Source organism: Elephantulus edwardii, unplaced genomic scaffold (genome assembly GCF_000299155.1).
Source record: "Elephantulus edwardii isolate Elephantulus edwardi_28Jun2011 unplaced genomic scaffold, EleEdw1.0 scaffold00143, whole genome shotgun sequence".
Classification (NCBI taxonomy): domain Eukaryota; kingdom Metazoa; phylum Chordata; class Mammalia; order Macroscelidea; family Macroscelididae; genus Elephantulus; species Elephantulus edwardii.
Genome location: NW_006399893.1, coordinates 2086739 through 2100037, shown reverse-complemented (window position 1 = coordinate 2100037; position 13299 = coordinate 2086739). Strand labels below are relative to the sequence as shown.

General features: G+C 37.0%; 1 protein-coding gene across 1 annotated transcript in view; it reads right to left on the bottom strand.

Moving 5' to 3' along the window:
* The window catches only part of THSD7B (thrombospondin, type I, domain containing 7B), a 1033118-nt gene that overhangs the window by 934795 nt on the left and 85024 nt on the right, over positions 1-13299 (bottom strand). The window contains exon 4 of the mRNA XM_006894459.1: positions 712-881. Within this exon, the coding sequence (XP_006894521.1) occupies positions 712-881 (170 nt within the window). The remainder of the gene's footprint in view (positions 1-711; positions 882-13299) is intronic.

Here is a 13299-nt window from a genome sequence, read left to right as displayed (position 1 = left end):
GCAAATTAAAAGACCTTCAACAGGATGTAATGACACAGTGACTGTAACAATGAACTCAAATATCTCAGAGATGATTATGACAATGCAGAACACAGGAGAGTTGAGATCTGTTGTTTACAAGGTGGTTACGACTTGTAGTCGACTTGATGTCACATAACACCACAACAAGTGTTATTATTTTCCCACACCATCAACAAATTGACTAATGCTTGTTGGTACCTGACTAATGGAAAGCTTAACATGGAGCAAGCTTCTTCATTTTAAGTTAAAATTTGGAAATAAAATGATAGATCAGTGATATCTGAAAAGGATACATGCACAGAAATTGTCATATTCACAAGTTCACACACACACATACACACAAAACAGTTACAAAATAAACAGCAGAAACCATTTTTTTGTCATTTATTACTTAGTCACTCCAGCATACCAGATCCTTATCTTGTAGTATTATATATATTTGTGCTACAAACGATGGGCACATGTTTACAATTGACTTTCATAAAGACCCTTTAAATAATGTTGTAGTAGTAATAGTGTCTAGCCGATTTGAAGTAACTGTAAGCAGCATAATTTAAAAGTAGTATGCAAGCAGAGGATAAAACATGGGGGTTTATTATTTTTTTAAAAACCCCAAAATCTAGGGAATAGTGTAGGAGTTGATTTCCCTAGAAAATAGCAGCACCATCTGTGCTGGAACTGGCTGCCTACCTTCCTTGGCCCTCTGTGAAGAGGACGCTGGGACGCTTTGGGCACAGTACACTTCTCGGGTCTGGATGCCACCACCACAGACAGGTCCTGTCGCATGCCAGTGGGGGTCCTGCTGCTCGAGGAGGAGAGAGACTTGGCATTCTTTCCACTCTGAAGTCCTCCAGGAATACCTGTTTGAATTTGATTGATTTAAAAAAGAAGGAAAGTGTAAAATTAAAAAGAAAACTTAAATCATAGCATCATATGAGTGTAAAAATCTCTCTTGATAGAATCAATGCAAACTCTACTGGTTTGAATTACCCCATGGGACATGCACAACAAAAGAAAATTCTTCCCTTTCCAGACACATTTGATGCATCCCTTCCCTGTCCAATGTATCCCCAAGACTTCTTATAGATTAGATTTTTAAATTCCAAAAGTAGAATGCCAGGCCTTTTTTCCTAATCTCTCTTACAATGGAAGCTCTGCTGAAACCTACCAACATCAAAGCAATACACAAGCTTCAAATTACAGAGAGGTTATGACTGTGTGAGAGGTGTACTGTCCAGGTTTCAAATTCAGCTCTCCTGCATGAACAGTAAGACTTCTACCACTGAACCACCATCTCTCTGTCAGTGGCCAGTTGCTGCTGAGTTAATTCTGATTCATGGCAGGCCCATATATGCCAAAGCACAATGGTGCTCCACAGAGCTCTCAATATCTGATATTTTGGAGGTGGGTCACTAAGTTTAACTTCCAAGGTGTTCCAGAGTCCAACCTTTCATTTCATGGCCAAGCATGGTAACTGTTTACAGCACACAGAGACCACAAAAGAATTCTGTAACCCACTGAAAATTCCAAAGACAACAATTCTTCTCTGACACACATTGGGCCAGAATCAACCAGATTCATATAGGTGGTATTTTGAATTAACAACAAATAGTAGTTGATGAGTTGGGGTTCTTCATAGTAGATGAATTTGTTATGGGTTTTCAGGCTACAAAATACTAGGGATCCTTATATGAAAGTGGATCTTCTTCTTTTTTAATCAGTAGAAGTGTATAAATGTAAAAAGTTGTGCATGTATTATTTATTTCAAAAGGACACAAACTCCAAACTTTCAGCTCTGTTGAACAGAAACATAATTTTTACCCATTTGACTTCTTGCCACTGTTAGAAAGGGTAAGGGAGTTTTGAGTTCTACAATGTCACCATGTTTATTTAAAGAGAACTATTTTAACATGCAGTCAGTCATACTGTTCATAAAGTGACTTAGGAATATTTTCCTTTCGTTTACAACCATAAAACAGAATGACAATGAGGTCAGTGTTTTTAATACACAGAAGATGTGTATTGAGAAGAATGTCAAAAGGGGACATGTTTCTGTTGGTATGCCAAGACTTCACCATCTAGTAGTGTTGGCTTTGTTACTGGCCTAGCAGAGGGCTTAGGAAACTCTTAGAAGCTACTGGAAAGCAGCCTACAGATACAGCCTTTGCTCATTCCTCTCATAATAATCAAGCATATGGCCTTGCTTTCAATAAGTTTATAAATAACAATAGCACACATCCATATAAAGTGAGGGGGAAAAGGAATAGTCACAAGATGGTATAAAGTGGGATAAACTTTATTTTTAAACCAACCACATAATGCATACACTATGTGCCGGACACTCTTCTAAGCACTTCCTAACTCATTTAATCCTCCTAAGAGACCACCAGAGTACAATTTACAGGTGGAAAACAGATCACAGCACTGATAAGGAGCAAAGCTAGGATTCAAACTCAGCTGCATGCTTTTAGCATCTGGATGCCTAACCTTGGCACTACAATTAGTGTCTTGCTAATTGCTATTCTGTCCTGCTAATCAGAATGGCATTAACTGATCTTTCAAGGCATGATGTACACTCTGTCAGAGGTTAATCATTAATGATAGTGGCTGTAAATCTATATTCCACATAGTCTGTCTGGCAATCATATCTGATTAGAGCAACATAGTTTTGTACCCCACTGGAGAGCTAACTGGAACACACAGGACAGGTGTCAACACGCCATTTTCCTTTGTTCCACTTTGGGTGTTCCTTTGGCATTATTATCAATTCACAGAATCCTTCTAGAAACCTACTGAAGTCACTTGTTTGATGAGGGATAGTGATACACTTTACTTTAAAATGTGTCTTGTGGACACAACAGTTAACCAAAAAGGTTAGTAGTTTGAAAACATTCCATAGGAAAAAGACCTGGAAATGTGCTCCTGGAAAGATTCCAGCTTGGAGAATCCTATATTGGCCAGTTCTACACTATTGCATGGGGTTGCTGTGAGTAAAAAAAAACCAACTCAACACCATACAACAAGAACAACCTGAAAAACAGTCACAATAAACACACACACACACGTATACACAAACAAATAAAAGAAAAAACACAAAGGTGTCTCAAATTTGCAACAAAACCACCACCATAACACTACATTTATTCCTGAAGAATTATTTAAAGGACTATAACATGATTTTTTAATTCCACATTATATATGACCCAAAAGCCTTCTCATTCATATCAATAAACTCATTAACTTCCACAACAATAAGTTGTTAAGTGCCGTTGAGTCATAGATGACTCATAGTGACCCTATGAATGAAAGATCTGGACACCTGTATAACTTTTCTTGTTTCTCCATGTTCATAGAGTTTCCGGAAGCAAGCCATTTCGAAAGTGGATACCACTCCTGCTCCCAAGCTTGTTTTAATCGGCTAGCTCCACCAATCCACTGTCCACCATGGGTAACCATTATCGCATTTGGCACATCAGCGTCAAAGTGTTTAGGATCACAACAACCACGAGCTACCTCTGTACAGCAATGCACAGACCAGTACTATACCACTTAGAATGAAGTTTGACAAAACTGGTACATTTCAGATTTGAGGGGAAATGACTCATTTTTATGACTGAATTAAAGGGGGGAAAATCAGAAATAAAACAAAGCATATGTTACCAGTACCCTAGCTTTATAAATGCGAATTCTGGTTGCTTAGTGGTAAGGAGTTGAACTGTCAACCCAAAAAGCACATGGTTCAAACCCACCCGTTACACTGAGGCAGAAATATGGGCAAAAACCTCCTGTGTAATTTGAAAACCCATTGGCGGATCAGCTATGAGTCAGTTCCAACTCAAAGGTACACAATAAGAGGCCTTAAAAAAACTAGAGTAAAATCTAAATCAGGTAACAAATGCTCAATCAGAGAGAAAACTTCTAAGAATTCTATCAGTGATCAAACTCCACCATAATGAATGTAATCATTATTAAAAGCTTAAAGAAAGACCATCATTACTTTTTTTTTATTTATCTGTTTGAAAGAAAAGCTCATTAAAGGAAATGATTTGGATAATTCTTTGGGATTTCTTGCAATACAATTGCTTTCCCTCACCCTAACTAATGCCTTTCATTTTTACTTTGCTTTCCTAGGCCTGTGCTTTATTCAGGGGGCTGGACAACAGTTCAGAGCACAGAGTACAGGTCCTCCTTAAGTAAGGCAAATATGAACAAAGTTTATCAGTAACTCCCACTCACCACCTATGTGTCATTTGTCATGCTACAGGGGCTCGTTGTTTGCTATCATGTTGGACCTATGATTCTTGCACTTCTATTGCAGGGTTACTCATGACGGACAGGCTTCAGTAGATTTTACCACTAAGAAAGAAGTGAAACACAGGCCAGGCAATTCCAACTAGGTTAGAAAAATTAGGGAAAACTACGGATCAAACAGATTCTTGTCCAACGCACTGCAGAAAGACAAGCTCCCTATATCGAAAGCGCAATGGACACAATCATACCAAGATCAGGGAGTTAGGTGCAGGCAGGTTCAAGTAAGCTTTTGTAATAAGGCCACTTGGTGAGAGCAACTAACAGTCCATGGATACGAAAACCCAGTTTTTCATTTCCCCTGAGACGGACCTTCTTCAAAAGAATAGCTACATTCTGGAACTTTCCTGCTCACTCTCACTGTGGGACACCACACTCACTCAGAGAGAGCTTTGTCCCTCACTTCTGAGTCTCCAGGGACCAACAATCTTTCTTCTGGAGACAAATATAATGTGACAGGGATATGTCAGGTTAGATTGTCACTAGGTTTTCACTTCAAAACAACTTACCCAATAAAGTAACTAAAAGAAAGAAGAGCTCTTTGGCTATTAGGGAAGAACGTGAAGGGCAACAGCTGAAAATAATATTCCTACAATAAACTTAGAGAAGAGGACGTGGTGGAGGTGAAGATGGCATGTGGTATAGAATAAAGATCACTCCTGATCTAACTAAAATTGCTCTGAATCCTGAAGCATACCACAAGCTGTATAGTTTAGGCTCACTTCTATTTCCTCTTTTAAAAAATGGAAATAATAACACAAATATTAAAGAGGGCAGATAATTAATATGTAATAAATGCTTTATATTCTCCTCATATTATTCTACATAAATGCTTTATCCCTTTTTGGCACATAAAACAGACATTTGCACACATATACACGCAATTAACATTAACTTTTGGTGGCTTCACAGATTTAATCAAAGGCCCTAATATTAGAGATGCCAGAATCACCATGACTCATGTTTCAGCCAGAGAGTTTCAGCAAAGAATGTAAAAGAAACATAAAGTGTGCAATTATTGAAAACCACAGTAATTTTTCTGTTTCTTGGAACAGAATGGTTCACATTGTATAAAATGTGTTTTCATTAATTTATAACAGCCCTATAAAAATTAGCAATGTAGGGATTTTAGTAGTCATTACAAAGAAAAATGAAAAAGAAAGTTTAATGGGTATGGTTTCATATAAAGTGACAAAACCCCTGTTGGTAGCTCATTAGCCAAACTTGTATTCACAGGCAAGCAACAAATTTTCTAAAGAAATGTAAGACATTTATCACTATCATTACTGTTTACCTCAGAGAAAATACCAACCCAGCAAGAGGCACAGGATAAAGCCTACCAGCCAAGGGCTCCTACCTTCCTTTCAAAAATGTAGGTCTTTCATACTCTGCTTATCTTTTTTTTTTTCCAAAGGTACTATCTATGTTTAGTCACAAATCACCCAGCAGCCATAAAAACCGAACATCCAGAACTCTACCAACCTGAGAAAGTGTCTCTAGGATCTGACAGAATAAGAAATCAAAGGACTCAGCTCAACTAAACGCACCGCGCGTCCTCTTTAGAAGTCATTACAGTGATAGGCCTCTGGCCTCCAGAAAACGTGGCTTTGTGACTGCCTAGGACTTTTTTTTTAAAAGGCTCCTGCCCATGTCAAAGACCTAGCCTATTCAAACTTCTATCTCTCACTCCAGTCCCTTTTAGCTCGTCATCATTCATCCTCTCACCCAGGAAGGGAACACAGGGACTCTCAAAGGCCAGTCCTACCTCATAAACATCAACTGCACTTTGAAATTGGCTGTGGAAATGCCTTCAGCAGAATAGTTGACCACAGAATATAGGAAATAAATGAATTCTCATTGCTTTTTACCAAAACGAATGTGTAGGTTTAACTTCTTAGATTTTTCAAATGGTTCAGCTAAACTGCATATACAAAGCTTTCACTTTTTAATTTTTTTATTTTTGTGAGAATATTATGGCATCTTCCACAAGTAACAAAAGTAACAACCTACATTTGCAGCGAGATTACTCTGTGTCCGGCTCCAATAAACACCCCCATGCATTTCTTCATTTCATTATCCTCACATCTGTATGAGGAAAATATCCCCCATTACACAGACAGGAAATATGACATAAAGACCAAGTAACACAAATAAGTAAGAGTTGGATCCAAAATAAAATTTAACTAATTCTTAAAAACATATTATTTAATTAGATATGCAAAAAAGTATTTGCTATATAAAAAATCCTCATATATATCATCTGTTGCTTTATAAATGCAAAAAAAGCATTTGCTATTTAAAAAAATCTTCACATATATCATTTGTTGCTTTTGTTGTTAGGTGCCATGAAGCTGACTTCTATTTCCAGTAATGCCATCAGCAATGGATGGGAACCCTGTTCTATCCCGTGCCATCCTCATCATCTCTGATGTACTTAAGCCTCTTGCTGTGGTCACTGTGTCAACTCATCTTGTTAAGGATCTTCCCCTCTTTCACTGACCCTTCACCTTTCTAAGCATTACGTCTTTTTCATTCAGTGTATCATTTAGTACCACTAATTATATTCACTATTTTGTTTGAACATCAGGCTTATCTTGTCTCAAATTTTTCAATCAATCTTAACAAAAGGGCAAGGATATCTTGCTACATTTAAAAAAAATAGCAAACCCATGAAACTTGGTTAGAGAAAGAAAATTAACTGACAACAGACTATTTGATTAACCATGACTAGGTAACCATGGACTACTAGGAGAACAAACAGGTTTGTCCTGGAGAGGGTGAAGCCAGGCTGCTCCTTGGAGGCAAGGATTCTGAAGCTCTGTCTGACATACTTGGACATGTTTGTTTCAAGGCAGGATCAGTCCTTGAAGAGGAATGTCATGCTTGGGAGGATGGAGAAACGGTGCAGGAGAGGAAGAACCTCAATAAGATGGATTGATTCAGTCACTGGGGTAAATGGGATAGGTGTGTCAGAGACAGTAAGACTGGCAAGGGATAGAGCAGGGTTTAGGGCTGTTGGACATAGGGTCACTATGAGTTGCAGGAGACTCAACCAGCACATAACAACAACAACAACAACAACAAAAACAGGTTGAGCTGAGAAAACTTACTCTGAATTCAAACACCTGATATTCTTAATGTTCTCTACCATTGGTAAAGATATTTTCAGTGGCAATGATCCAAAATAATCTTTTATTGCAAAAATATTATTCTCTAAACTCAAACACAAATACACAGTCTGAGAAACAATTCATAGACATTCATTTTATAACTAACTAAAACTAACTAACTCAGTGCCATCGAGGACTCAAAATCCATAACTGATCCTTCAACGGTTTCTTCGAAACCAGCCTCTCTTCCAAGGAACCACTTGTAGATGGAACTGCTCACCTTTTGGGTGGCCGTACCAAACAGGCCACCAGAGCATCCCAAAACTTTATAATTACAGTGCTAGAATCATAAAGCATAAAATTTTAGCATTTCCAAGAGAAAGTGTTTTACGGGTTAAAAAGAATGCAGTCAAATATTGGAATTTCTAACTGTAGACATTTCATACCCATTAAAATGTGTAGAATTTTGGAAAGAAAAAGTTTCTTAAGACCCTATGTTCCGTAACACTTTCTGATCTTTCTGCATATTAGGTAACTTTGTCATCCTTCCTCGTAAACACAAGCAATCTCGAAAGCACGTGGTTCGAATCCACAAGAGGCTCTGCAAGAGAACAATAGGCAATTTCCTCCAGGGCAATTAACAGCCTCTGAAAATTGACTGGAGGGTCAGCTATGGGTTGCTTCTGACTTGATGGAACTCAACAACAGCAACAACATCACAGAAAATTTATTGAACATATATATCTTTTATTCTATGTTTTATTGATGATTTTTTAATTTTAATTGTGATTTTAACCACATATAGAAAAGTTGACTCTTCATTCATTCATTGTTGCATATTTTCCCCTCTTCCCCTTTTATCTCTCCCAGTTCACTTTCTTTTTTTTTAAATATCCACTCATTGTTGAACAATGTTTCCCCCTTTTCTGCTTTTTTCCCCCTCCCCCAATTCACTTTGCAAGGTACCTCTTATGCTGGACTGTTATCATACATATAATGCTCAAACATACACTCCTTTTAATCAGTTCTTTCCTTCATCTCTTCCAATATAGTGTTCTTTAGCTATCCACTCTTTTCCTATTCTCCTCCCAACCTCCCATGTTAGTCCTGCTATATAACAGTGGTGTTATGCAATATTTGCGCTTTTGTGACTGAGACATTTAACTCAGCATAATGTTCTACAGCCTCACTCATATTGTGTAATGTTTTATGAGTTGTTTTTCAGTGCTCTGTAGTATTCCATGGAATTCTATGAAGCACTCAGGAGCAATGATTTTATAAATTACGACTTAACATGGGAGGGACTGGAGAGCGTTTATATTAAGTGAACTAACTCAGTCTCAAAGTCAAACACTGTATAAGACCATTACTGCAGAACAAGTACAAGAATCCAAGGGTGGTGCTTAATCAGAGGATCACACAATTTGATGAGTGGAGGGAGTGGTGGGTAAAGAAAAGGGGAAAGAACTGGTATTAAAAAATGCGTATGAACTTTGTAGGTAAACGAGTATGAAATTAAACAACAAGAAAAAAGGCAAGCAATCCAACTACAAAATGGGTACAGGATATGAATAGACACGCCACCAAAGAAGACATTCAGATGGCAAACAAACACATGAAGAAATATTCAAAATCCCTGGCTCTAAGAGAAATGCAAATCAAAACAACTATGAGATATCATCTCATCCCAGTAACAATAGCAAAGTTCAACATATCAGCAAACAATAAATGCTGGTGAGGCTGTAGTGAGATTAAAACCCTTATTCACTGCTGTTGCAACCACTATGGAAAGTGGTTTGGTGTTTTCTCTAAAAATTGGAAATAGAAATACAATTTTACCCATCAATTCGACAACTGGGAATATACCACAAAGAAACCAGAACCAACATCCAAATAGATGTATACACACGCATGTTTAAAAAGAGATGGAAGCAATCCAAATTTCCATTAATAAACTAATGGATAGAAAAACTACAATATATTAACACAATGGAATATTTAACATATATTTTGTCTTATAAATATACTAGGCACTGTCAGAGAAAATAAGAAATAAAATATAAAAGCATAAAAAAAACCTCAAAACAAAAATCCCAAACAATTCATTTGTTCCCTAAATGTTCAGATAGAGAGAACTCCTTTTCACAGATTTTGGGCATGTTGTCAAAAGGAGCCAGTACTTGGGAACAAATATCATGCTTGGAAAGGTAGAGGTTAAAAGAAAGAAAGGAAGATCTTCAAGAAATTTGACTTATTAATAGTGACTGCTACAATGGTCTCAAGTGTCTCAGAAACTGTGATGATGGTGCAGGATAGGTCAAGGTTTAGAGCTATTATTCTTACAGTCACCATGGAGTCTTACTTGACTTAAGAGCACCTAACATCAACAGCATCTATTAGTGAATGAGCCACAGTGTCAGCCATTCTGTGCTCTCCACACCTTTGAAGGAAGAAATTGTTGGTAGCTCAAATTGTTAATGCATAGTGAAATTAATGGCTAAAAGAAAACACAAAAAAGATTAAATATGCAGAAAAAAAACTGCAGCCAGAAAGGAGCAAAAAAAGCAGGCATCATCAGAAAAAGAAATACACGTTCTCAATAGGTACATGAATCAATAACCCATCCATGTGTTTATTCATTCCTCCATTTAACAAGTTATATTTATGTTTCAACTATCTACTAGACAATATTGTTGTTATTGTTATATGCCATTGAGTCACCTATGATTCATAGCAACTCTATGTACACCAGCCCTAAATCCTAATCTATCCCTTGCCAATCTTATCATCTCAGAAACACCTATCCCCTTTACCCCAGTGACTGAATCAATACATGTCATTGAGGGTCTTCCTCTTCTGTACTGGCCCTCCACCCTCCCAAGCATGACGTCCCTCTCCAAGGACTGAACCCACCTTGCAATATGTCTAAAGTATGTCAGACAAAGCTTCAGAATCCTTGCCTCCAAGGAGCAGCCTAGTTTCACCCCGTCCAGGACAAACTTGTTTGTTCTCCTAGCATGCTTGCCCCACCTGTGCTCACCCCACACTTAGCCTTGCATCTCCTCACACCCAGTCAACAATTGCATTTAATCCAGAGTGCCTTGCTCTGACTTAGCTGCAGCAATTATCTGACAGAAGAGGCCACTTTTGTAGGCCTTGAACTGAAACCTTGCTTAGTTCAGAATTTCCGAGAGAAGGAGAAGCAGCATAGCTGCCACACTGTCTTCTGCAGCAGTGCTTTAGGTCAAGACAAGAGCCTATCATTGCCTCAGGCTTGAAAAACTCTACCATTGTAATGTCACATAAGAAGCAGGCTACCTCATGCCCTACAAAAAACACAAAGCAAGGTGTCACTCCACAAAAGTGACACAGTATCAATGGATTTCCTGAAGCAAGAATGTCTGATGGAACTTTCTGACATAGAATTTTTAAAAAACAATGATTGAATATTTTCAATGAGTGAAAGACAAATTTGAAGAATTGCAGGATACTTCAAGCAAAAACAAGGAGGAGCTTAAAATCCAATCTACAAAAATGCAGATAAAACAAACAAAACATTAGAGGCTCTGGAAAAACAAGAAACCACAATCCAAAATACGAGGTCCAATGTCTCAGATGCTGTGAACATGATGAAGGGACACAAGAACTGAGTTGAAGAGATGCAACACAGAACCAGTGAAATGGAAGATAGAAATGTCACAACTGATATGCTAGGACAAAAAGTAGAATCAAAATGGAAGGAAAAAGAAGAAAATCTAAGAATAATGTGGAATGCCATCAAGAGAAATAACATGTGCAACATCAGAATCCCAGAACAGGAAGAAGCAAGTGAAAGCACTGAAAAAGTTGCAGAAAAATTACTAAAAGAAAACTTCCCAGGTATAACAAAGAATGGGAGACTATATATTCAAGAAGCTGAGAGAACCCCCTCTAGAACAGAGCCCAAAAGAAAAACACTGAGGCATATCATAGTTAAATTTGTCAGAACCAAAGATAAGGAGAGAATTCTGAAAGCAGAGAGGGAAAAACAAAGAGTAACCTATAATGGAGAGCAGATAAGATTAAGTGCCAATTTCTCAGCAGAAACCATGTGGGCAAGAAGACAGTGGAATGACATATATTGAACACTCAAAGAACACAACTGTTAACCAAAAATATTTTACTCAGCAAAACTGTGCATCAAATACGAAGGACAGATCAAGATATTCCCAGAAAATCATATCCTAATTGAGTTTGTAAAAAGAAGACCACCATTCCAGGAAACACTGGGAGACGTCCTACTTACAGAGGTGCCATAGAAAGCAGGTTGGACCAAAGTAACTAGCAATAATACCAAAAATAAGTCAACAAGATGATAGCAATAAAATGGTGCCTCTTCATAATCACACTGAATGTTTTAAATTCACCACTGAAGAGAAAAAGAGTAGCATATTGGAGAAAAAAAAACCAAAACACCAAAATTTATCAATATTTTGTCGTGAGACACACCTGAAAAGTGAAGACAAAAAAAGATTAAAAATAAAAGGGTGGGGGAAATATAAACCATGCAAATGGCAACCAGAAAAAAGCAGGAGTAGTAATATTAATCTTTGATAAAATACATTTCAATGCAAAAACTATCACAAAAACAAGGAAGGTCACTACATAATGCTTAAAGGGTCAACAGAATAAGAGGACATACAATAAGAAAGAATAAAGAATTAAGAATAAAGAATAAAAAGAATAAAGAATAAAGAATAAATAGCTATGCACCAAATGAAAGACCTTCAAAATATATAAAACAAACATTAACAAAACTGAATAAGGAAATAGACACTACTATAGTAGTTGGAGACTTCAATACATGCCTCTCAAGAAAAGATAGAGCTACCAGAAAGATACTCAACAAAGATGCTGAAGAATTAAACCACACAATAAACAAGCCTGATGTCATAGTTATTTATAGGCTAATGCACCAAAAAAAAGCACAGTATACCTTCTTCTCCAATGTGCACAGAACATTCTCAAGACCACATTTTAGGTCACAAGGAAAGTATCAAGAAATTTTAAATACGAAGCATCTTCTCAGACCACAATGCTACAAAACTAGAAATTAATAACAAGAAGCTATAAGAGAAAAAAAAATCATACGTTAAGAAGCAGCACAACACTTTGTTTTAACATAAGTGGGTACTGGTAGAAATAAAAAATGAAATAAAAAGTTTCTTGAAACAAATGACAATGAAAACAACACTTACCAAAACCTCTGGGAAACAGCCAAAGTAGGAATCTGAGGTCCATTTATAACAATAAGCAAACACATCAAAAGGCAGGAAAAAAAATGTCCAATAACTCTATAACCAAACATCTCCAACAAATTGGAAAAGCACAGCAAGAAAATCTAACACCCTCTAAAAAATGTGAAATTATAAAAATTAGGGCAGAGATAAATGAAATAGAAAACAGAAAAACAACTGAAACTATCAACAAAACTAGGAGTTGGTTCCTTGAAAAGGTCAATAAAATAGACAGACCCCTAGCAAAACTAACAAAGGAAAAGACACAAATAATCAGAATAAAAGATGAAATGAGCAACGTCACAACAGAACCAATTAAAATAAAAAGTCTAACAATGGAATATTATGAAAAGCTATACTCAAACAATATGAAAACCTAGAAGAAATGGACAAATCCTTAGAAATTTTCAACCTACCTCACTAACACCAATTGAAATTGAACACCTGACCAGATCAATTACAAAAGAAGAAACTGAAAAGGTAATAAAACAACGTCCAGCCAAAAAAAAAATCTTGTACCATATGGGTTTACAAGTGAATTTTATCAAACATTCAGAAAAGAACTGTCACCAATTCTACATAAA